Raw genomic sequence first — 25,733 nt, 5'->3', positions numbered from 1 at the left:
ACCCCCCCAGGTTAACTCTGGGCCAGGATAGAGGGACTCGAGTGATGGAAGTTTAATTCCTGGTCAATATTTCCACACAGCCCTTTACAAACCTTTGTGCCTCATCCCTGTTTTTAATAGAATGACACTCTCTCACTTCACAAGGAGCTGGGAGTTCAGTCCCAAAGGAAAAGCTCAGGGGCTGGGGACTGTGACAGGGTCTCTCCAGGAAGAGATTTGAGGGGAAGAGACCAGGGATTTCTGTCCCTTTTTGTCCCTGAAAGGCACAAACTCTGGTCCAACAGCCAGGATCGCTCTGTGCCCAACCTCTGTCCATGCCCGTGAGGAGGCAGGTGCACACAGCCAGTCTGGGGGGATAATTCAGGGACGGGCACGATTATCCGACGTACACCATGCCCAAAACATGGGAATCCCGGGGTGAGACCCCCCCCGCAATGAAAACCCCGGGGCCGCCCTCCTCAGCAGAGACACCCCCCCAGCATCACCTCTGGGCTGAAGGATCCGCCCGGGGACGTGTCTCAGAGAGGAAAAACCCTCTCCCGGCGCTGGAAAACTCTCCTGCGATTGTCTGCGCTTGGCAAGGCGGGATGATAGTGAATAAACGACAGAGAAATATTCCTCCCTACACGTGTTTGGGTTTTTCGGGGTGGTTTTCTTGGACGCCGGTCCTGGCTCTGCAACAATGCCCGTCTTGTTCGGCCCCGCTCCGCAGAGCAGGCTTGAATAGATCTGTCTAAAATTATAAGCGGGCAGCCCCTGGGCTCTGCGAGATCACAGGCCACATGCTGGGGCCGAACAAAGCCCCCGCTATTTCCCAACAATTAGCCCGGCTAAAAGGACATCTATCTCCTTCCATTAGAGCCACCACGTGCCTCCCAGTCAGTCCATTGTAAAGCTAATTAAATAACACGCCTCTCTCCCCATGAGGGTCTCCTGATTAGCTCGCCCTGCTCCTAAATCCTCGCTGGTGTGAAGGGGGCAGAGCCAGCTGGTCTGCAGGGAACGGCGGCCCCAGGGGGTGTTTGGGCTCCCCTGGGCAGCCACGAGCACCGTCACCGCTTCTTGCAGGGGTTTTAGTGGGGAATTCCGGGATGGGTTTGGGTTGGAAGGGACCTCAACGCTCATCCACCTCCTGCCATGGGCAGGGACACCTCCCACTAGCCCAGGTTGCTCCAAGCCCTGTCCAGCCTGGCCTTGGACACTCCCAGGGATGGAACAGCCACAGCTTCTCTGGGCAACCTGTGCCAGGGCCTCCCCACCCTCCCAGGGAAGAATTCCTTCCCAATATCCCACCTAAACCCACCCTCTTTCAATTCGAAGCCGTTCCCCCTTGTCCAGTCTCCTGTTTAACGGAGATCCTGAGATCCAAGAGGGTTCAAGCACACAAACTGCTTTGCCTCCCTATCTGCTCTCCCACTGCCTGCAGCAAAACTTGTGAAAACAGCTGATTTATTGACTATTTTTCATGCTTTGCTGGTGGTTGGAGGAGAAAAGCAGATGCAAATATTTTTTCTAAATATGTTCCGGGTCGATGCAAACCAGTTTGTTGGTGGGTTTTTTTTTTAGTTCCCACACTTTTCATTGGGTTAAAACAGTGAAAAGAAAATAAACAAGGAAAATGTTGTGTCATTCAACCAGAGCTAAAGCTTTCTATTTTTGCACTTTTAATATGGGAAGGAATTGCAAAATGGAAAAAAAAAAAGTGCCTATTAAACGTAATGTGTTAACAAACTCTTTTCACCCAGTTAATTCACCTCTTCGAGGAAGTTTCTGTGGGAGGGGAAGTCTGGGATGAGGATGAGCGGGAAGGAATCTGCCTTTTTAGCTGGGAAGCCTGATTTGTGTTTTGTGAGATGAATTAAAACAATCGCTGGTGCTTGGAGCTTACTTCCCATTTAAAAATGAGTTCTGGCAAGTCAGGAAAATTCATCCAGATTCATCAAAGACCACAGGGGTGTTTGCAATGCCCTGGGGTGTGTTTTGGGGTGGATGGAGGCCACCACAACCTCTTCTGAACACCCAACCTGCCCCAGCTCCAGCCAAAAGCCACAAGTGGATTTTCCCTCCTTCATCCCATTCTGGTTCCACATCACAACCTCACCAAACTGCAAAACCTCTCCAGATGTTCAGCACCTTTTCTCACACACTCCCAAGACCCAGAAGAAATACAGTTTCCTTCTGGCAAGGCTCCAGTCAGCAATACTTGCAAATATTCCCTTTACCCCCCTTTAAATCATTATTTTCCACCCTTGGCTATTTAAATCATCATTTTCACACTGAGGGAGTGAGGCTGGAAAACTGGGAAGGTGGGTCAACGGATTAATGAGCTGATTTCCTGTGGACCTTCAGCTCCAGGCTTGGAACAGCTGGACCTGCTGCTGCAGACAGAGCTCCATCCATCCCAGGAAAACAGAAAAACCCCATTCCTCATCTCCTGGCGGGGAGACAGGGGCGGGAAGGACACGGAGGAGGAGGCAGAGCTTGGGTTTGTTTTAAAGGGAACCAAAGCTTGCTCCTGTTTTCCAAACCTGTGCTGCTCACAGCCATTCTGTGACGGTGGGAAATCACATCCAGCTGGGTTGGAAAATGCTGGGAAGCTTTAGAACTGCAGCAGGGAATGTATTGATTAGTGTATATACGTGTCCATAGGGTTTCATTGGAAAAGCACAAGGATCAACTTGTTGCACATTGTTATCAAAATCATATTTACCCTGCATTCAACAAATGCAAAGGTTTTACACCAAATAACCCAATTTTACAGGGCCACATCAACAGGAGCAGGGAAATCAGCATTGCAAGATGTGACATGACTCACATGAAGGCCTAATACAAGAGTCAAGCCCAAAACCCAGTTTAAACATAACCCAGGAGCAGCTGCTTTCCAACCCCACAGCCAGGTCTGAGAGCTGCATTCATCCCAAACTCCTCAAAACAGGGGCAGGAGCCAAGAAAAAGCTGCCTTGTGTTCCCTGCCTGCCTCCCCTCACCCAGGCAGTGCCCTTGATCCCAAAACTATGGGAATGGCTCCACAAGCCACTTGATTAATAAGAGCCCAGGGGGGAAAAACCGTTTATATAACCCCGTCTTCTCTAAACTTCCTAAGTGCTTCAGAAAGTGGCTGCCCTGGAAACCCAAACTGGAAACACAAAATATTATCTCTTGCATTTATAAACATCTGTGGTGCTAATGAAGTGAGGGAGCTGCAGCAGAGGGGAGGGAGCAGGGGGGGCACGGGGCAGGCGTGGGAGAGCCCCGAGAAAACCGCTCCCTTCCAGGGTGGGGTGGAGTGGGAAATCCTCCCACCAGCACCCTGAGCCACTGGAGCTGCTGGGGGCAGCACTGGGAGGCCTCCAGGGAGGGGTTTGGGAGGAGGGATATTGAGGTTTTCCATGTGAGTTATGGAAGAGGAGTATCTGCTCCGCTAAACACAGAGGTGGGCTGACAACCAACAGGGGAGAACGACAGGGCAGCATCCAACAGGGCAAGAGCAGGTGGGGGAAACCTCCAAAACCAGCTTGGAGTGGAGCTCAGGTCAGAAAAAGAGCTCGGAGAGGAGCTCAGGTGGAGCATCCTGTTGGAAACTTGGAGGGAATTCGGGTGCTTGCTCTGCACACAGACCCTGTGGGATGAACTGCAAGTCAACAGAGCCCGTCTGTTTACACCAATCTGCCCTAAATAAACACTCCAAATTTAGCTCTTGGGTTCAACCACCCTGTGCCTTGGACACACACCCGGCTCAGGGAGCCAGGAGGAGCAGAGCAGCCCAGCCCATGGCTCCCTTTTCTGCCCCTGGTGGCATTTCCCACGGAGGTTTGTTCCTGCCTCAGCACAGCCAGCACCAGAAAACGCTGAGGTTTGGCTGGGGATATTTGGGTTTGGTTTTCACAAAATATTGATGATTTCCGCAGAACAATCTGTCACTTTTGGCAGCAACAAGCAGAAAAGAAAAAAAAAAAAAAGATATATTTCATGCAGATACGGGGACTGGGCTGACACCCAGCCTGGAACTCAGCACGAGGGGAAGGCAGAGCAGGCTACTGGGCTGCCTCGTTATCCTGTCAGCTTGATTACTGGAAAGCAAGAAGTGCTCCTGCTTCCCTGGAGTAGCTGTTTGCCTGGACAGAAGCACAGCCAGAGCTGTCAGACACACAAGGTCCTTGGTGTCCTTGATCCCCTCCAGAGATGTCCCCCAGGAGATGGAAAACCCCCGAGGTGCAGCGTGGCAAGAGCTGGTGCAGGGCAGGACACAGATGCCAGCTCTGCTTCCATCACTGCCTTCCATAACTAGTCCTGCTCTGGAGCCTGGAAAACTGGGTTGAAACCTCCCAAGCTCAGACTCTTCTGCGAGATGCCGGGAACTGCCCAAATTAGGATTTTTCCATGAACAGGCTCCCCTGGGGCATCGCCTCCTTTTTTCCTATTCCACCTCAGTGCTGACATCAGTCTGGCCAAAACTGTGCCCTCTGTGCCCTCTGGCCCTGCTTGAACTTCGGATGCGGCGAGTGAATCACACAAACCAGGGCAGAGAGGCATTTCTGACTCCTGAGAAATAGTTGCTGATGAGCTGAGGAGAAGTAGTTTGGGCCAGATCTCCCAAGAAATCCAACCTGCCCTTTGGTGGAGCAGTTTCTTTTGCTCCATCCCATTTGTGCTACTGGAAGCACAAATGTCTCCAAGTGGTTTTGCTGTTTTACTGTCCCTGCGAGAGCAGCCTCTGCCATGTCAGCGGCCTCATTTCCCTTTCCAGGAAAGGAAGTCCTATCCTGAACTTGATTATTTTGCTTTTTGGTTGTGGATTCATCCACTCCCCCTTGCTGAAATCAGAGGCACGTTCCCACTGAGTGGGGTGAAGCCAAACCTGTTTTCCTGCAGGCTCCCCCTTGGCTTCAGGAATTTAAAGGAGAGATTGTGGAATCATTAAGGCTGGAAAAGCCCTCCAAGATCATCGAGCCCAACCATTCCCCCAGCACTGCCAAGGCCACCACTAACCATGTCCCCAAGAGCCACATCCACATGGCTTTTAAATCCCTCCAGGAATGGGAACTCCACCACTGCCAGTGCCTGACCACCTTTTCCATGAAGAAATTTTCCCTAATGTCCAATCTGAACCTGCCTGGTGCAACTTGAACCCGTTTCCTCCTGTCCTGTCACTTGTATTTGGGAGAAAAGCCCGACTGCCCCCCGGCTCCACCCTCCTGTCAGGGAGTTGCAGAGATCCTGGTTTTCCATCCCAACCTGCCTTTGCAGCATCCCAGGGGAAGGAAAGACCCCAAAAGAGGAGCCCTGGCTCTAAGAGGGTTTTATCCTAAAGGCTGGAGCATCTCCTTCCATAAGCCTCGTGCTGAAAACAATGCAAATTCCACCCTCCATCCCAAGCTTTTCCCACACCTCACTCAAGCCATTTGGAGGCCAGCAAGCAGGTCTCTCGTGGCTCTTGCACAGGGAAAGCCTCCTCCTGACACAGGCAGGGGCTCCTCAACCCCTCAGCCCTGCCTGTCCCTCTGTCCCTCCCTGCAGCTGCAGGGGAGGAACCACCTCTGAGCTGCTGAGAACCAGCCAACGATGCACACTCTGCAGATCTGCCAGGCCTATTGATCCCAAACCCCTCAGCTCTGCCAGGCCTATTGATCCCAAACTCCTCTGCAGCTCTGTCCAGGCCTATTGATCCCAAACCCCTCTGCAGCTCTGTCCAGGCCTATTGATCCCAAACCCCTCTGCAGCTCTGCCAGGCCTATTGATCCCGAACCCCTCTGCAGCTCTGTCCAGGCCTATTGATCCCAAACCCCTCGGGAAGGTCCATCCCTGGGCTGGGTGAGCTCCAGCACGTGCTGGAAGCAGCTTCCCTGGGCAGGGAAGGGTCGTTGCAGACTGGGGGGGGGGGGGTTGAGCAGGCTCAAGCACAGCACAGCTCCCCGGGGACTCCCAGCCACTCTCCTGACCTTGGTGAATTAAGCATTGCAATAAAATGTGCACTGAATTAATCATCTGCATCTCCAGTGTGAGAAACTGCTGTGCAGGGGCTCACAGGAGCCTTGGGAGGGGCTCAGGCACCTCACTCCATGGAAGGCAGTGGGATTTAGATGCCTAAAGACTGTCTGTTAAGTCGTGTATCCAAGGTCTCCCAGATCCCAGCTGTAGGATGTCAGCCAGGTCTCCTAAGTCTGCTGTTTCTATCCCTGAGAACCCTTCCTCCCTAAAAAGAGCAGGTTGGATGGGGCTTGGAGCAACCTGGGCTAGTGGAAGGTGGTCCTGGCCATGACAGGAACAAAGTGAGTTTTGGGGTCCCTTCCAACCCAAACCATCCTGGAATTCAATGGTTCTGTGACTGTGGATGCTGGGGAAGAGCCATCAGGGCTGAGAGCCCAGGTGAATGAACCCATCCCACCCTCTGGGAGGAGGATGTTGCTTTATCCAGCCCAGGCACTGCAGGGTCCTCCCACTCTAGGAGTTGATTGCTGCAAAGCAGGGATGAAGAGGGATCTGGGAGAGCAGTGGGAGAGCACAGATCCCATATTTCCCCCCAGGAGCTCCAGAGAAGGTGAAAAACTTCCCATGCACAAAACAGTCTAACAAAGCTCATTTGGAAAGGTCAGACCTGGGTCTGCTCTGAAAAGGAGCTGTTCCATCCACAACTAACAGCAGCTTGAGCTGTTTCTATTCAGTTTTAGAAAGAGAGCAGAGAGATGCAATCCCTCCCAGGGCTTTCAAGGAATATTCATCCTAGTGCTGTCATTCCTCTTTCATGGCTCTAAACCTGGTATTTCTGCTTCCAGCTCTTTCTCTCTCCAGCCTGCACAGCAGCTCCTGGAGCTGTGTGGGGCACAGGACAGTCCAACCCCCCTGGAGGTGTCTGTGTGTTGGAAATAACAATTCAGAGAAAAGACAGACCATCCCAATACAACCAAACCCTCCCCAAATGTCTGACAGCAGTTTCTCAGACTGAAGTGATGCAAATAGCTCAGATAAGGTTCAGATAAAGTATCTGAGCTCTCAAGGGCTTATCTGAGCTGAACACCAACTCCAAAAGTCCTGAAATTTGCCCTGCGGGACTGTCTCTCCAGCTTGATTTCCATCTGAAGCCTCGACCTCCAGAGGCTGCAGAAACAGCTCCTGTTCAAATGCATTCTTGAGATAGGAGGGTGGGACACCCAGGTCTGCACTCCCTATCACAGCCTATCTGGGATTTGCCTCTGCTGGGAATGTTGCAAGAGTTGGGCTGATGGCTCAAGGAACCGGTGATGGCTCCTTTCACCACTCACCCTCCAAGGGATGAGGGAAAACCTCCTCCCTGGTGCCAAGATCACTTTCACTTGGTTACAAATTGTTCCATGTGGCTTTTTCTTCCAGCCTGGTCCCACTCAGTGGGAGCAGAGGGAAGGCTGGGGGAGCTCATGGGGCTGTGCCATGAATTCCATCACACTGGGGTGGGCTTTGGGTTCCAAGGCAGCCTGGGTGCAATGAGGAGCTGGGTGAAAAATCTGTCCAGGCTTCCCTGAAAGCCTAGCAGGATGGACAGGGAGCAGTCACGGGGACAGGCTGTGGTCAAAGAGACCCAGCTCACAGCAATGGGCAGCCGCTGATATTTATTAGAGATTGGAATCCAGCCCTTCCAAAACACACAGAGCTCCAGTGGTTCCAGAAGATGTGAGACCTGGGAGTGACATCCATTCCTGGTGCACAGCTCAGGCTGTGACAGGAGCTGTGGAATCACAGGATCATAGAATCTCCTGAGCTGGAAGGGACCCATCAGGATCATCCAGTCCAACTCTTGGCCTTGCATGGGACACTCCGATAATCCCACCATGGGCCTGGGGATGGAAGTCCAAGGCCAGGTTCAGAGAGGGTAAATTGAGATTGTAAACTGGTACCAAGGGCCCCTCAGCTCACTCCCAGCTGGACTACAGCCATTCCCTGTCCTGCAGGAGCACCAAGGTGTCCCATGTCCCAGCCAGGTCCCACGTGCCGTGTGCTCTACAGACACAGGGGGAAAAGAGAGCAGGAAGGATTCCTCCCTGAAGGGTTTGCAGCCAAAGAATCCATGATCTAATCACTTATACACCTCATGCAAATCTAAAAAGGATGGAAAAAGGAGCTTTCTGAAAAGCTCTGCAGAAATTACCCCGATCTCGCTGATTCAAGCAGAGCAAGATTTCCTCTCAGGCAGAGTTCTCAGGCAAGAACAGCACTGAAATTCTATAGGATGGCTCATAAACCAGAGCAAAAAAATTCATTTCCTACTCAAAAATTCCCAACAGCTCGTTCCCAAAGGGCTGGAATGCCAAAGGGTTGCTGCGGAGCGCTGGCTCCCCTTCCCCATCACGCTTCCCCTGGCTAAAATCCAGGGATTGAGGGAGCAGGCGTGGGCAGGGCCGTGCTCCCAGAGCTCCCCAGAGCTCCCCTCCCTGGCAGCTCCAGGGTTAACGCGCCGGCGCCCTGCAAGGCAAGGATTTCTGCTTTATTTCAGCAGGGGAAGTGTGTCCCGGCCTGATTAGCCCAATGGTTTCCTCTTTTCCCATAACCTCCAGACCCCCATGGCCTAAGTGTTTACTTTCTGAAATAAAAAATCTGCTAGTGTTTTTCTTTTTTTGGGGTATGTGTATTTTGGGAGGATTCGGGGGGAGGGAAGCAGGAGAGGGGGAGTTGAATGGGATGGGAGGTTTGCATCCACCTCCCTCCTCTCTCCCACCCCTCACCCCAGCTCCTTCCAGCTGCAGCTCTGAGCTGAGACTTCTGGCTTCGACGGGAGGGAGAGAGAGAGAAAAGTATTAATGAGAGAGTTCAGTGCCTTGCTCAGCAGCTATAAACACACAGAACATCTGGAGGGGGAGAGCTGCTCCGTGCTGCCAGGAGCTGAGAGGAACAGGCTGCTTGCAGGGTCCCAGCCCCCCTGTCCCCAGACTCTCCTTGCATCCCATTGTCCATCCAGAGAGAAAAACCAACCAGGGAATCATCAGGGTTGGAAAAGCCCTCTAAGAACATCCAGTCCAACATTAACCAGCCACTAAACCACGTCCTCAAGGGCCACATCTACATGGTTTTTGAATGCTTCCAAGGATGATCATTCCATGATTCCCTGGGCAGCCTCTCCCATATTTCTGCTCTCCCTGATGCTGCTCCCTCTGCTCCTGCCAGCCCAGCACAGCCCACCCACGGGCACCACAAACCCTGCAGAGAGGCTGCTCTGCTGCCCTGGATCCCCAGAGGTCTTGGTTTTGGGGAAATTTTCTTGGGAAAGCTCAAATCTCCCCCCAGTTCTGCTTTGTGTGGCCTGTCTGAAGGAAGTGTGTGGTGGTGCAGGATGGTTTCCTCTTCTGGAAAAAGAAACAGGTACATCCAGCTCACTCTATCCCTACACAGGGATCAATCCTACTCCAAGAGCATCCCAAAACCAGACATCTTCTGCAGCCATCCTCAAGGGACCAGGGAAGCCCTGGATAGTTTGTTGCTTATCCCTTTCCCCCTCGACTCTCCGTCCCATTATCCCTCCCCCACAGCACACTGGAGCTGCTCAGTTTTGGGAGGTGCAGCTCCACAACTTGAGTTTTGCCTCTTGCTGAGCTCCCACCCCCCTGGTTATATTTGAGGACCACAAAAAATCTGCATGTTTCTCCCAAAAATCAAGCAAGAACCTTCCAGCTCTCACCCAGCCCCATCCAGGGCACCAACCCCCTGCTCAGAGAAGGATCCCTGCTCCCCAGGTGATCCAGGCTGCAGCCAAGTGGGAAAAGAGCTCAGAGCTCCTTCTCTGGTGATGACCCAGGGAGCTCCCTTGGGTTTTGACCAGGAATTTTCCAGAGTCAGGCAGGAAACAAATGGAAAAGTGAAAGCCTGGATTTTTGTCATTCTGTCGCTTCAGAGCAAATAAACTCCTTCAAGTGCTGAGTTGCAGCAGGTTAGAGCAGCACTGAGTGTCACAGCATCACCTGGGTGTGTGTTCCTCACCTGGAAAATAACCAGGACCCACACAAAGAAGATATCCCAGCTCCCACTGACCTGAAGAGCAAACCAGGGACTGTTCAGCATCCTGCACACGACAGTCTAAGACACCACAGGCAGCCCAGGGCTCTGAAATTCATTCCCAAGGCACTGAGGGATCTTTTCCCTCCACCAAATTCATTCCCAAGGCACTGAGGGATCTTTTCCCTCCACCAAATTCATTCCCAAGGCACTGAGGGATCTTTTCCCTCCACCAAATTCATTCCCAAGGCACTGAGGGATCTTTTCCCTCCACCAAATTTATTCCTAAAGCATTGAGGGATCTTCTCCCTCCACCAACAGATTGGAAAGTGCCCTTAACAGAGAAAATTCCATGTGTCCTTCCCCAAGCCCAGAGTGCCCCAGCAGAGAAGGTTGAACTGGAGCCAACAAAACACCCAAAAATGCCACCAAGGAAAAGTGAAAGGAAAACCCCTTCCGCCAGGCTACAAACAGCTGCAGAGCACAAAAGGCTGTGCCAGCCCAGCCAGAGAGGTGCCCCAGCCCAGCAGAAAGGGCCCATCCATCCCCTGGCAGAGCTGTGGGTCAGGGGGTGGGGGCAGCAGGTGGGGCAGAGGCAGGAGTTTGTGCAGGGCTTTTGATGAGCCACCAAATGAATTAAGATCCAGTGAGATGAATGAACCTCCATCACCCTCTCGCCCATCCCTCCCCACGGTGGCTCATCCTTTTCCCACTGTTCTGCTTCCCTTCACCTTCCTGCACGTCCTCCCCTGCCTGCTCCTGGTTTAGTAAGGATGGAGAGGAGATCCTGGCCGGCCCAGGAGAAGTGCTGGGATGTCCTGCCAGGCTGCAGCCACAAGCAGCTGTGCTGCCCTGTGAAAAGACTCCCATTCATCTCTGCGAGAGCAGAGCGTGCGGGGGAGGCAGCAGCAGCAGGGGAGGGGGAAGTGTTGGAGGAGGCTGAGAAAAGGAAGGAGGCCACAGTTAAAAATAGGATAAAAGGACATGAAGGAAAAAAAATGCAGATTTTTTTTTTTTTTTAAGAAAAAAAGCTTCGTTCGGAAAATGTGCTGCAGCTGGAGAAGCCATCGGGCTGAGCACGGTCAGCTTTCACCTTCCCCCGCCCTCCTCCTCTTCCCCGAGCCCCTTCCCCCGAGCGTGGGCCTGGAAGCCGGCCCAGAGAGCGCTCCCAGAAAGCACTTTCCTCCGGGATTCTCCAGCGGGAAAAGAGCAGGGCTCGTGCAGGAGGAGGGGGCCACGTGGGGAAAGGCAGGGAGAGCTCCCCGGGGCTGCAGGAGGTCCTGTGGGACTCCTGGCTGGCTCCAGGCTGGGCTGGGCTGGGCGGGAGCTCACGGGGTCAGCAGGGTGAGGGCACATCCATCCCTGCTGTGATGGGGCAGAGCACCCCAGGATGTGTTCTCCAGCTACAAGGGCTTTGCTTTCCTGCCCAAACCAGCCCAGGCTGCACGGACTTGATGCCCACGAGGCACCAACTCTGCCTTTTCCTCTACAAAAGATCCCTGGAAGTGTCCCAGGCCAGGTTGGACGGGGCTTGGAGCAACCTGGGCTAGTGGAAGGTGTCCCTGCCCATGGCAAGGGTGGAACAAGATGGGCTTGAAGGTCCTTTCCAACCCAACCCATTCTGGGATTCATTTCTCACTGAAAGTAAGATCACTCCCCCAAATACTCCAGTAGTATCCAAAAGGCTGGGAATACCTTCATTCCAAGAGTGCTAACTCAGCACAGCAGTCGTAGAAGCTTCAGCCAGGGTCCTTCCATCCTCACTGCCATCAACAACAGCTTTAGCTCCCCTCTCACTGAGGAAAACAAACCCGGCCAGGGGGAAGGGATTGTCACAGTGGCCTTGGCTCAGAAAGGCAGCACAGCCAGGGCTGTGTCCATGCTGAAATTATCATGGAAGAACAGAATCCCTGAGTGGTTTGGGTTGGAAGAGACCTTAAAGATCATCTCACTTCAAACCCCCCACCCTGGGCAGGATGCCGCGAAATCAAGTTGCTCAGAGCTCCATAATAATTTGATAATACCATTATCAAATCTTTTTCTTCACTCCAGCTTTATGGCTAACCTTGTATAATCCAAAAAAACACAGCCAGGGAGTAATATTAGGATACTGTTTCCTTATGAATGAAACATAAGTGTGACTCTCAGCATCCTCTCAGCAGTGCTGCCACTTCGGGCAGGCCCGTGGCATTTCTTTGGGCTGGCAGATGGATCAGCTGAGGTGCAGTGGCCTTTCCAGCCCTGATCCCACCTGTGCAAGGAGCAAAGCTCCTGTCCACAAACAGGCAGCAGTTCCCTTCTGGCTGGATTCATTCTGTCACCTCTGGGATGTGCCTTTCTCTGGCTGTGACCCCTGGTTGGTTCTCAGGGCAGTGATGTTCCCAACACGTGCCCCACAGATTGTGGCAGCAAACTAACAAATAAAACCGCCTCTGGTCCATTGCCAAATTTTGGCCTTTCAAACAAAAAAAACTCCACCCCTTCTTGTCTTCATCTACAGCTAAATCCACATCAGGCTTCCCTTTCTCCATATCACTGAATAATCTTATCAGCTTCAAGCACAGTGTAAATAAACTCAGCCAAGCTTCAAAGGCAAAACATCTCTAAACACAAGGCAGCTCTCAAACTTTTAGAAATAGTGTGGTTTCTATTGCAAGGGGATATATTCACACTTGCATTTTCCTTGTTGACTTGTTTCTTTCACCAACATCGAGACCATGAAAACCAAAATAGCCTCTAGTACACCAGAAGAATAGATGACAAATGGTTTTAATGTGCACCCGAGACACAAAGGAGAAATGAAAACTGTTCCTGGCCCTATATACAAATGAGAGTTTCCTCTCGTTTAAAATTAGAAACTGCTCTAGACTGAAGAAACAGCAGCACTAAAAAACAAATCAGAGAAAGAGTACCTTGCATTGCAACGGGCAGAACTGAAAAGTGACCCTCAGGTCTTGCAAGAGAACCAGAAGCCTGTTCTACCTGTGCCAAAGTGCCAAAAGTTTGATCAAAGCCTGTGGAAGACAGTGCCAACTTGAGTTTCTTTCCCTGGCCTCACTGAGGTTTGAAGGAGGCTCCAGCCCCTGGAAGAGGACATTTCACAGAGCCAGCGTGGGGTAATGAAGATCTGGGCTGCAGATATGTTGGTCCCTGGAGAGAGCACTTCCACAGAAAAGGGGAGAGGGGAGGGAAAAAAAACCACTAAGAAAACTTTCCAGGCACAGATTTGCAAAATGTTTGAGCAAATCCAAATGCTGCCAGGGCAGATTTCATCAGAGCTGAGCTGACATCATGCTGAGAGAGGTCACTCACAGGAGTTGAGCAAATAGCTGGAATAAGGAGGGCTGGGAATAGGCAGAGGAGCTTTGCTCCAGCCACAGGCACAGCTCTCTGTGTCCACCTCCTGCTCACACACAAGCGCTCACCAAAGGAGAATGTAAAAAAGAACCCAAATGCCTGAACCTTTGCCAAGGAGAGATTTCAGACTGTACATTTGACAACAGTCCCTGGTTCTGCTGAACTCTTTAGCTGCAAAAAGTCTCTGAACATCAGGGTTCTGCCTCCCCAAGGGGCCAATGTGAAGAACTAATGAGCTGGGAACAAGCCACAGGAGAGCAGCACATGCCATGCCAAGGCTTACATGGGATTTAAGTGCTTCAAGGCAGGCTTATGTGGGACTAAAGTGAAACATAAACTTCATATTGGCCCTTTGCAAAGGTCACATTTGTGTAACCTGAGCCCTTTCCCTCAGTTCTGTGCCCGTGCCAGGCTGTACCTGAGCCCTCTGCTCTGCCACAGCACCACAGGGCTCTGGGCTGGGGTCCCATCACCCATCCCAGGGGCAGGAGGAACAACTGCCCACCTGACACAGAATCCTAGGATGGGTTGGGTTGGAAGAGACCTAAATCCCATCTTGTTCCACCCCCTGCTAAGGGCAGGGACACCTTCCACTAGCCCAGATTGCTCCAACCTGGCCTTGGACACTTCCAGGGATGGGACAGCCACAGCTTCTCTGGGCAACCTGTGCCAGGGGCTCCCCACCCTGTGACTAAAGAATTCCCTTCTAATATCTAATCTAAATCTCTCCCCTTTTAGTTTAAAACTGTTCCCCCTGTCCCACCTGCCTGTGTGATCACATCTGCTGCCAGCTGGTTATGCAGGAATGGTTTAGGTTGGTCTGCTCTGGAATCCCAGAATGGTTTCGGTTGGATGGGACTCTAAAAACCATCTCATTCCACCCCCCTGCCATGGGCAGGGACCCCTTCCACAAAAGCAGCCCAAAGTGCAAGCTCAGCTTGAAGATTCAGGTGCTGAACAACGTGTGGGGCAAGAATTAGTCAGCGGTGACTTTGTAACGGCTTTCGGGCTCTGAATGTGTCAGAGGAGCCCATCCTGCAGCACCACCAGGGCACGGCTTCAGCTGGGCACACACCACAGCCAGCCCGGCCCAGCGTGGCCACACCTGGCCAGCTGTGGGACCTGGAGACTGTGACATCACCTTCCCAAGGAATCAGGGAATCCCAGAAGGGGTTGGGTTGAAAGGGACCCTAAAGCCCATCCAGTCCCATCCCCTGCCATGGGCAGGGACACCTTCCACTAGCCCAGGTTGCTCCAAGCCCCGTCCAACCTGGCCTTGGACACTTCCAGGGATGGGGCAGCCACAGCTTCTCTAGGCAACCTGTGCCAGTGCAAGGCATGGAGCTACAAGAGACTAAAAACTACAACCACAGTGGGATGAAAACTTGTGAGTCCCCATTTCCTTGCAGCCTTCCATGAATGGCCCTTTCCAAAGCCACTCACCAGGACATCAGTCCTGCAAATGCCATGAGAAATGCTGAAGATGCAACCAGCAGGTTGGCAGGTCCACTCTGCCCGCGGTCTCCTCCTGGAGACCCCCATGGCTGAGAAGACCCCAGCAAGCAGCAACCAGGGCTGCTGTCCCTAAATGCAAGGGGGGTGCACACTGGACTTCAAAATGTCAGAAAAACAGCAGAATCACCACTTGAAAGAGAAGTTCTTTAGGTTTGGTTGTTCACCCAAAGATGCCCCCGAGCCCCCCCAGCCCCCCCAGTGTCCTACCTGTGCCGTAGTGCTCCAGCCCCGTGGGCACCTCCTGCGTGCTGGGCTCGTCCCACAGCGGGCAGCAGGGCCGGGGGGGGCAGCAGGAGGCCTGGAAGCCACAGCTCACCCAGGGATCCTCGCAGGCACCGGCGGCTCCCGCCTTCTGGGAGAGGGAGAGGGAAAGTGTCAGCGGGGCAGGACCCCGAGGGAGCCACCCAGGGGGAGGTGGCAGCGAAGCTTCCCCCAAAACAGAGAGCGAGCTCTGCTCCTACAGGGTGTGCTCCCAAAACCTGTCACTGAGGGGTGACACGGGGAGGCAAAAGGGGCCTTTTTGAACAGATGGGAAGGAAAAGCAAAGGTGCAGAGCGAGGCCCTGCTCAGCAGGCCCCTCAGGAGGGGCTCCAGCAGGACACCCCTCATGGCAAGGCTTTGTTCCAGCCCCCAGACTGGAACGGGGATTTTTTGGCAGCACAAGCAGGAGCCCCAAAAGCCCCCAGAAATGAGGAGGGTGCTGGGGGCGTGCAGAAGCCACAGCCCTGCCCAGGCATTATGGTCCCCATGCTGTGGGGTGAGCTGCCATGGGTCTGTTCCTGTTCCTATTTATGCTGATATTATTTGTGATCATTACGCTTGTATTTATATTTGTATTTGGGTTATTTATATTTGGGTTATTTGTATTTATATTTGGGTTATTTGTATTTGTGTTGGTTTTATTTCTGTGTCCACAGGCATACCTGTGTGTACACATGAAGGTATTCATGTGTGTATGAGATATAAATCTCATATGTGCACATGTGTATTTATATACATAGATACCCATATATTTACATATATGTACATGTATATTTATATAAACTTATGTATTATTGCATGTATATTACATAATATACCACATTATCATATGTATAATATACCATCTATATATATTATCTATATGTACCAAATATATAATACACATCATTATTATATTATTATATAATACACCATATTATTATATTATATCACTTACATATAATACATTATATGTATATATGCACATTATATGTGTGATATAAGTATTTACATACCCACACATATGTAATCCTAGGTTAGAACTCAATATGAATTACACTTTTATTTTTATTGTACATAAAGTTAGATTCAGCCTCTATAAAGAAAATATCTGTACTATATATACAAATTGTTATACATATAAATACAAATTATATATACAAATTATATAGAGAATTGTTTGGGTTGGGAAAAACCTTTAAGATTACCAATTCGGAAACAATCCTGGGATATAATTTTCATTTTGTTCTGTACAGACTTGTTTCATACATATATATTTATAAATACGTGTATCTATAGTGTGTATATATATGTACACACCATAAATATGCAGTATATATATGTGTGTATATACCTTATATATATATTTACCATATACATGTATATACATAATATATATGTTGCATTTAAGTGTTTATCTCTTTGTAAGAGGATAATAACATACAAATACCTATAAATAAATGCAGGATGTTTTAATTTTTTATTATTATTACCATTTCCCCACAAGGGAAATGGCTTTGCTTCATCTCCAATCAATATTTAAAAGCCAAATGCACACTCAGAACCATTTAAAGGGAAGATATGGAGCTGCCTCAGAAAAATCTCATGGCTCAGAGTGGCCTTTTCTTCTTATTTTGGTGAAAATTGTGCTTTTCAGCAACTGTTCTGTGATTTCCCTAAATATGGAGATGATATCTCTAAATATTACTCTGATTTCTCTAAGTGTGGAGGTGATTTGTCAAAATTTGGAGGTGATTTCTCTAAATATGGAGGGGATTTCTCTAAATATGGAGGGGATTTCTCTAAATATGGACCTGATATCTCGAAATATGGGTCTGATTTCTCATAATATGGGTCTGATTTCTCTAAATATTGGTCTGATTTCTCTAAATGTGGGCTTGATTTCTCTAAATATGGGCCTGATATCTCTAAATATGGGTCTGATTTCTCTAATATGAAGGTGATTTTTCTAAATATTGGTCAAATTTCTCTAAATGTGGAGGTGATTTCTCTAAATATAGAGGAGATTTCTCTAAACATGGAGGTGATTTCCCTAAATTTGGAGGTGATTTCTCTATGGGTCTGATTTCTCTATGGGTCTGATTTCTCCAAATGTGGAGGTGATTTCTCTAAATTTAGAGGTGATTTCTCTATGGGTCTGATTTCTCTAAATATGGGCTTGATATCTCTAAATATGGGTGATTTCTCCAAATATTGGTCAGATTTCTTGAAATGTGGAGATGATTTCTCTAAATCTGGGTCTGATTTCTCTAAAAAGGCTCAAGGCACTGCCAAGCCTGGCCCAAGCTGCTGGTCCTTGGCCTGGCCATGCCCAGGATCACACTGCAGACTGTGTTACATACAACCACCCATCACCTGCCCACACAGAACAGAGCTGGCTCAGCAGAGGGAGCACCGAAATTGTCCCAAACCTCCAGAAAAGTGAGGGAATCTTTGCCAAAGCTGTGCTTTGTGCTGCTCCCCCCACGCCCGTCCCTGCAGGTGAAGGTCAGCAGGCCCCGGGACAATGGGCCCTCCAAGAACCCTCCTCCCAACACAAGCGCAGGAAATCCGAGGCAGGATCCCATTTCCAGGGGAGGTTTGCAGGCTCCAGAGGTTCAGATAAGCTCTGGGTAAACACTGGGAATTCAGGAGCTGCTCTGAGCGGCCTAAAACCTTGGAGTACTCAGTGGATGACACCAAACCGTGTCAGTGGGCTGGAGAAAAACCCACTGCTGGGGTAGGAAAATAACCCCACTCCTTTCTTTCGGAGAATCCCAGACTGGTTTGGGTTGGAAGGGACCTTAAAGATCATTTAGTTCCATGGGCAGGGACACCTCCCACCAGCCCAGGCTGCTCCAAGCCCTGTCCAACCTGGCCTTGGACACTTCCAGGGATGGGGCAGCCACAGCTTCTCTGGGCAACCTGGGCCAGGGCCTCCCCACCCTTGTAGTAAAGAATTTCTTCTTTATATTTAATCCAGACCCACCCTCCTCCAGCCTCAGGCTCTTCCCCCTTGTCCTGGGTGTTCCTTACCATCACTCCAGGCCGAGCCAAAGGATAAGGGGCTGCACTGCCGATGGTCGTGTCCATGTAGTAACTCATCATCTTGGAGGTGCCTGCAGAAATGGAGATGGATTAGATGACAGGCCACAAAAAGTGAGAGAAGCAGCTAAATCCCTGCTTTCTCAGAGCACACCATCACCTTAATGAGTGTGAGCTGGAAAAGTTAAGGGGAAAAATATCTGTATTAAGAGGAGATACTGTGATTAGATGGGTTGTATCAACAATGCAAACACAGATCCATTAGTGTAAACTGGGGAGAGCCTGACAATGGTGAATGAATTATCACCTGGAAGCTGATGGAGCTGCTCTGAGGGAAGATGAGATCATATTTCCTTTGCTGGAGAATCGGTGGGAAATCGTTGCCAATTTTTTTTCTTTTGAGAGAGAAAAAAGAAAAAAAAAAGCCACTTTGTTGAGCTCAACACCTTTCCTGTCACAGCTTGGTCACAACCAGCCTGTTTCACAAAGAACTTTGCTGTTTTCAGGAGACATCCTCTGCTTTCCCACGTTAGCTTATGTTTGCCTTGCTAAATCTCTGCCTTGCCTGGCATTCCTCACATGGGATTTACTCCCGTGAGCAAGTCCTACCAGAGCTGCTCTTTAGATGGGATATTTAATCATCCAGGAGCCCGTTTGTGTGGCTGAGGTGAAGGAGCTGCAGTGTGCCTCTGATATCAGAGCTGTGGATGTTTCTCCCTCTCTCCTTTAAGTGCCCAGTGGAAAGTGCAGGGCCAGGGCCCTTGGTTTGGGTGGATGTGACTCAAAGGTGCTGGAGGAAGGAGCAGAGGGGGAGGAGGCTGGGCAGGATGTGCCTGGGAGCCAAGGGAATGGCTGCTTCCATCTGGGGATAGAGGCACAGCCTGAGGGATGAGGAGCTGCTTTAACCAGAGGGGACAGAGCAGCTCCTCTGAAACCCCTCCGGGGTCCTGCAGAGCCCTGAGCTGCCAAATGCAACCACTGCAGATGCAAACACGTGTCTGAGTCGTCTCAGAATAAAATCACAGAGTCATGAGGGTTGGAAAAGTCCTCTGGGATCACCAATCCAACCACTCCCCAGCACTGCCAGGTCCACCCCTGCACCACATCCCCACATACCACATACACACAGTTCTCAAGAATGCCAGGGAAGGTGACTCCACCACTGTCTTGAGGAGCCTGTGCCAGTGCTGGATAACCCTTTAGGTGAAGAAATTTTCCCTAATATCCAACCTAAACCTCGCTGGTGCAACTTGAGGCCATTCCCTCTCCTCCTGTGCCTTGTTCCCTGGGAGCAGAGCCTGACAACCCCCCCCCCGGCTCCTCCCTCCTGGCAGAGCCAGAAGGTGCCCCCTGAACCTCCTTTTCTCCAGGCTGAGCCCCCCCAGCTCCCTCAGCCTCTCATCAGACTTGTGCTTCACAAGGTTTGTGCCTGGTCCTTCTCCACAGAACCAGCACAGCCACGTTACCTTCAGCTCCACCCCTACCCCGGCCCCTTGAACAGCTCCTGGAGGACTGGGATCTGCTCCCAGCCTTCCCTCTGCTCCCAGGGCTGGCCAGCAGTTCTCCAGCCCCCAGGGCAGGGCAGAGCTGTTGTGGCCGTGCCTCACTCACCACCTCAGCAAACAGGGACCCCGACATTGTTTCCCCCTGCTCGGTGAGTAATGGCCAAACACGGAACACCTGCGTGTGCAGGGTATTAAATGATCATCATCATTTCCTGCCTGTTATTACTGACTCTTGTTCTCACACCGGCATGGTTGTTTTTGAAAAACTTTTCTTTTTTTAATTCACAAAACTGAAAACTACCGAGGTGGTGGAAGAACAACGAGCCCATTTCTCTTTGTGCTGTACCCAAAACCACACCGAGTGTGAGTTACCCTGGCTGAGGAGCCTTAACTAATCTCAGCATCTGTGCACGCCCTCCCAGCCCTAACGAGGCGTTAAAACACGTTTGCTTCAGTCTCTTTGCAGCTGAGGCTGCAGCTGGGGAGACACAGACAGTGCTGGAGCCCCTTTCTGAGTAATCACAGAGTCCCAGAACAGTTCGGGTTGGAAAGGACCTTGAAGACCACCTCGTTTCACCTCCTGCCATGGGCAGGGACACCTTTCACTAACCAGGTTGTTCCAAGTCCCGTCCAACCTGGCCTTGGACATTCCCAGGGATGAAGTATCCCTGGAATGAAGGGCATCCCCTAAGGGAAGGTCAAGGCTCTCAGTCCCACATTCGGGTCCCCTGATCCTCACCCTCAGCACATATAAACCATCTCAGGTAAACGTGAACTGACCTTGCCCTAAAGCCAAGATTAGTGCTGCCAAACTGCACAGAACACGACAGACACTGTGAAATGGAGGCAGAGAAACCCTGGGGCTGGTTCACCTGTTTCAGAGCCACACACGTGTCTGAGAGTGAGGAGTTACAGCCCTCAAAGAGCAGTTCAGCAGCAGCTCCTGGGAGCAGCTTCTGTTGCTCTCTGCAGCCTGTGCAATAGGCAGTTGGGGGTTGCTCTGGGGTTTTTTTGCCTTTGATGAAGACACCTGAGTCCCACGGTTCTCGAGAGCTGCTTTCATGCCTCGCTGAGCGTCGTTTGCATCTCTCAGGCTGCTCTTGCCAGCTGAACCTTCCAGCAAGGGGCCACACGCTGCTGCTCGAAGCCACATGTGCTGCAGTGACAGCAGAGGCACCAAACCCGTCCTGACACCCAGGACAAGGCTTTGTGCACTCAGGAATATCAATAAGATTTAACCAGAGCACCAGTAACCCCCTCCTGAGCCTGGGAAAGGCGAATTATCATCTCTAGGCAGCAGCTCTGAGAGATTCACAGCCAGTTTGTTCTTTGGTTTCCCTTCCCCTCCAAGCTGTGCTGTTAAAAATCACTGGTGGGGGGCAGAAACACGACACAAACCTCAGCAACTGTTTGCACTCCCACCCCTGGGGGTTGAAGACAAGCCCAGCCTAAATGCAGGTTAGGTCAGTCCCCAACCTGATGCAGGTTTTGTGGATGACAGTGGTTAAAGGACAGAGAGACACAGGCTCCAGTCTGTGAAAAGGACCTGGAATCATGGAATGGTTTGGGTTGGAAGGGGTCTTAAAGTTCATCTCTTTACAACCCACCTCCATGGGCAGAGATGCCACCCACTAAATGACAAGCCCTGGTAGAAAAGGATCCTGTGCACGGAATAATTGTGCTCTGGAAAAGTGGGTATGGAAGAGGAGGCCGGAGGGAGCTCTGCTGTGCTGTGTCCAGGCTAATTTTAACAGAACTTCCACCACTTCCCAGAGGAAACTACTTCACAGCCCAATATGTCTCTCACTGTCAGCAAGTTTCCCTGATGTTTGAGAGATATTTTGCTTCTCTTTGACTTCCTCTAATAAGAGCCTAAATAGTTCCTCCCCTCCCCTGGATGCTGTCAGACAGCTCTGATGAGGGCCCTGAGCTGAGCTGAGCTCAGGACAGAGCCCATCAGGGCAGGTAACTTGGCTGAGATGGAGGAAATCACTGCAGATTTACCCCCAGATAATCCTGATCCAGAGCTTGCAGAGAGCTCGTAATTAATAGAGAGGAATCAGACCCATTTGGTAAAATCCTTAATGACTTAATAGCTTGACTTCAGCCTTATTGTTTGCCCTTATTATTTGTGTCTTATTGTGAAAACACGTGTGGGAGAAACAGCATTTATTTTGGGAGTTGATCAAGTACCAGCCAAAGCTACGAGACTCTTGGGTCATTTCTAAACTGAATTAAAATTTTAATTTCATTTCAACATCCATCCCTCCTCTTTTACAAGGTTTTTTTATCATTATTATTTTAAATCAATTACCAAGCTTAGTTTAAAAGGGAAACGCTGTTTGTCCTCATGATTAACACACACACACACCATTTCAGAAGTTGGGAAGGAGTTTAAAATATATACTAGAACAAAACAAACTTCACCTGTTTGATATATGAAGACACTTCACAATATTTTCATATAATGTTTTAGTTTTACACTGTTTTAAGGATGGGGAGAGGGAAGTGGAGTGAGGCCACAGTGGCTTCCCAGTGGCAGAATCAACAGATTCCCATCTCTGTTTCCCAGTTGAATGTTGTAAAATGCAGAGGCTCAGACTGTTCCTCGGTTTCTGAGCTGTAGGACCACGCTGAGCTTCTGCCCACCCCACACCCCGAGCCCCAGCTGGGCACCCAGTGAGGGTGTCCCTGCAGGGTGGCACAGCTGGCACAGCTTTTCCTCCATCCCAACAAACCAGGAAGATTCCTTTTCCACGGGGTCGCTCCAGGAGGATGGGGCAGCACCAGCAACCCCACCAAAGTGTTTCTGGCTTCAAGAGCCTGAATGAAGAGTTTAAAAAGGCAAAGCAGCCCCTTCCCCGTGGGCTGGCAGCTCCTGCCCCAGAGCTGCTCCCTGATAACCGCTTGATTTGTGCATCAAGGAATAATTCCTCATCTTTGAGGGGGTGGGGAGAAGAGCTGGTGGAAATGACATCCTTCCACAGGTCTTTAACCCCTGGCATCCTGGCACTTTCCAGGCCTCCTGCCAGCTCAGTTCTCAGGGGAGGGAGTCTTTGTTGATCCGTTGGCATGTTAAAAACCCCTTCAATTCATCAAACCCTGACACCAGCTTAAAATAAAAAGAGCATCCCTAAGGCAGGAGCATGAGCAGCAGAAATGAGTGTGCTTCCTTTATGCACAATCCATGCTTTTTAACTGCTGGAAATCCCACAGTTCTTAGGATTTCAAAACTTTGTAGTGTTCCTGCAGATAACAGCTGATTTAGTGAAGGGAAAGCAGGCAGGGCAGTAAATGCTGCTGTGGTAAAGAGATAGGAATGGTAAATAGAATAAAAATGGTAAATAGAGCAACAGTTTACCACTGTAAATAGAGTGACAGTGGTAAATAGAGTAGCAAAGGTAAATAGAATAGGAATGATAAAGAGAGTAACAATGGTAAATAGAGTAGCAGTTGTAAATAGAGTAAAAATTGTAAATAGAGAGGTAATTGCCCTTCTGCACCAGCTGTAAATACTCCCAGAGGTTAAACGACCTGGCCGAGGTCACCCGGGGAAAGTGAGGGGGAGAGGATCTGAGCACTATCTTAACTGCGGGGCGGGGACTGCCCCGGGATTAGCGTGTCCGGAGGAGTTTTTTGGGAAGGATGGGGCAGGGGCCGCCTGTCAGCACATCCCGTCTGCTTCAGCTGGGCTCTTTCTTCCCTCGGTGCCTGTCAGATCTGAAGGAGATATGATGGGACCTCAAGAGCCTTCCCATTTGGCTGGATAAACTCTGGCCGGGCTGGGTGACAGTGGTCGTGAGACAGTGCCAGGATGGTTCCCTTACACGTGTGCCTTTGCTCTCTGTGCTTGTAGCAAACTGCTTTTTCTTTAGCTTTCTCCTTTCCCCTGTTCATTCATCAATTACTCAGCTGCTAATTTATAATTAAGCTGGAGTAACCCCCCGTGAGCAGCCCAGCAGATGTATGGTGAGCTGACAGCCGGGTCATGGCAGGCAGAGGGGTTTAGGAGGGATGCTAAACCAGAGGGGCTGCTGCCATTAAATCATGCTGCTGCTGCAGCAGCTCCTGCAACTGCAGGGAGATGTGAAGGGCAGGTTAATTAGGTCATCTGTTCCTTCACTCCTGAATTTGCCCCTGTGAAGCAGCAGCCTCACAGCACAATGTCGTGGGCCAGGGCCTCGGCCAGGAAAAATCCCAGGGGAGGGAATGGGATCAGGGGAATGGGATCTGTTCCCAGCCAGCAGGGAGGGATCCCCTGCCCCAGGGAAGGCTCTGACACCACAGGGAGCACAGTCCCCAGATCCCAGAGCCCAGGCTGCCCCTGGCACAGGGACTGCCAACCCAGCTGGGAGGCTGTGCTGTGCTCCAGGATCCCTGCAGGACCCCCAGCAGGACAACTGGGACCAGCCTGCCCAGGTATGGTGGTGCTTTGAGAGCTTCCCTCTTCCCCAGGCACCCAAACTGCTGTGGAAAGGGAGGGTACCCTTCATTTCTCTGGGCCAGATGTATAAAGAGGGAAACATTTTTCTGCCTTGGAGGAGCATGTGGTACCCCAAAACTCTGCAGCGAAGCCAAGGACAAGGGACACACACACAGACCAGTGCTGGGGGCAGAAATGCACCTACACACCCCCCAGCCTCTGGGTGAGGGGGTTCATCCCCAAAAGTGACTGGGAAGACCAAAAAAATCAGTTTTTTCAGGAAATTATGTACATGACAGGCAGGGGAAAGCTTGAAAACCGACAGAATGAGAGGCAGCATGAGCAGGCTGTGCAGGAAACCACTCTGGAGCCAGCCCACAGCCCCCAAAGGTGTCAGTTGACAGCCCAGGATGGGAAGTTGATGGTGGCTGTAGTACCCAGTGAGTGGCCACATGCAAAGCAATGATTTCGAGACTAATGGGAAGGGGGAAGGCCTCGGCTGGGCTCCTCAGGGACTCCCCATTCCCTCTGCCTGGGCTGGCAGGGCAGGCTCTGCCCTTCCCAGGGAATGGCAGTGGCACAGCAGCACATCCCCGGGCTGCCACACTGCACATCCTCCCACCAGCCAGGGCTGGCACCTGTGGCACCGTGTGCCCTTGGGGGGATGGCATTGCTGGGGAAAACACACCCCGGTGTCACAGCAAACCCCTTCCAAGATCCCTCCAAGGCAGGAATCTGCTCCTGTCTGAGGGGCTGCTCCATGTGAGGAGTGAACATCCGACCCCAAGCACTTGGATTCTCCCCTCACAGCAAATACAAACCAACCCCCTTTCAAACCCAAATTACAACTCAAAACATAAAAGGAACTACAAATTTAATCCACTGCAGAAATGCCAAGGCACAACCTTCTGCCTAGACAAGGAAAAAAATAATATTCCCCTAAATATCCATATCAAATTTATATACCTGATATTAAAAAAAAAAAAGGATTTTTGAAGGGAAGCATCAGTTCAGACATTTCTGTAAGACCTTGCAGTAGCAAACACACAAATCAGTTACTGGGTGAGACTGGAAATGGGGAGAGGAAAAGTAAATCACCAACAAAACAAATCTGAGATACCCTGAAAATTTCCTGGTACCTCCAACCCACAAAAGAGTTTAAAGAGCTTCTCTTCCCCCTCCACTTACGACTCAGCTGGAAAACCCAGGGAAAAGCTTAAGTCCTCCACGGCTTCCCACACTTGTCTCCGCTCTCTTCCCAACTACCTGGTGTATCCTGCGCGCCGGAGAGGATGGAAATCCCATCGTGTGTGCGGCAGGGCTGCCTATTCAAAGGGAGGGGGAGTGGTCAGCCCCGCACCCAGGGCTACGAAAGGCGATTCCAGCCGCCAGCCAGGAAAAAACCACCTCTGGCAGCTGTCACGGCGCTGGGGAGCAAACCCGACGTGAGCTGGAGGCGCTGCTGGGGCAGCGAGGGGCGGCCTCGGGGTCCCGTGTCCTGCTCAGGGGTCCGAGGGGTTCAGCCCGCCGGGAAGTTCTGCTCCAGCCCCTCGGATCCCGGCGAGTGGAGTTTGTTCTCGCCCAGGAGCTGAACTAAAGGCTGGCAGAGCACGGCCGGGCTGAGGTTTATCCAGCCCCGATCCCCCGATCCCAGCCCAGCTCCTGCCCCTGCCTGCAGGAGCTGCTGTTCC

At 51.0% G+C, this 25,733-nt stretch overlaps 1 protein-coding gene across 2 annotated transcripts in view; it reads right to left on the bottom strand.

The window, feature by feature from the left end:
- ETS1 (ETS proto-oncogene 1, transcription factor) overlaps positions 1–25,333 on the bottom strand; it is an 84,556-nt gene extending 59,223 nt beyond the window's left edge. Inside the window, exons 1-3 of one of the 2 annotated variants that reach the window (XM_051812445.1) lie at positions 25,231–25,333; positions 18,106–18,188; positions 15,037–15,181 (exon numbers count right to left, since the gene is read on the bottom strand). In XM_051812445.1, coding sequence (XP_051668405.1) covers positions 15,037–15,181; positions 18,106–18,177 — 217 coding nt within the window. In that variant the 5' untranslated portion in view covers positions 18,178–18,188; positions 25,231–25,333. The remainder of the gene's footprint in view (positions 1–15,036; positions 15,182–18,105; positions 18,189–25,230) is intronic. The other variant, XM_051812446.1, reaches the window with a different exon arrangement.
- Positions 25,334–25,733: the final 400 nt, after the last annotated feature.

The sequence above is a fragment of the Manacus candei genome, unplaced genomic scaffold, assembly GCF_025592945.1.
Source record: "Manacus candei isolate 608988 ecotype Guabito, Panama unplaced genomic scaffold, ASM2559294v1 h1tg000086l, whole genome shotgun sequence".
Taxonomy (NCBI): domain Eukaryota; kingdom Metazoa; phylum Chordata; class Aves; order Passeriformes; family Pipridae; genus Manacus; species Manacus candei.
The sequence above is the reverse complement of the archived record's forward strand: the minus strand, read 5'-3'. Positions and strand labels throughout refer to the sequence as shown.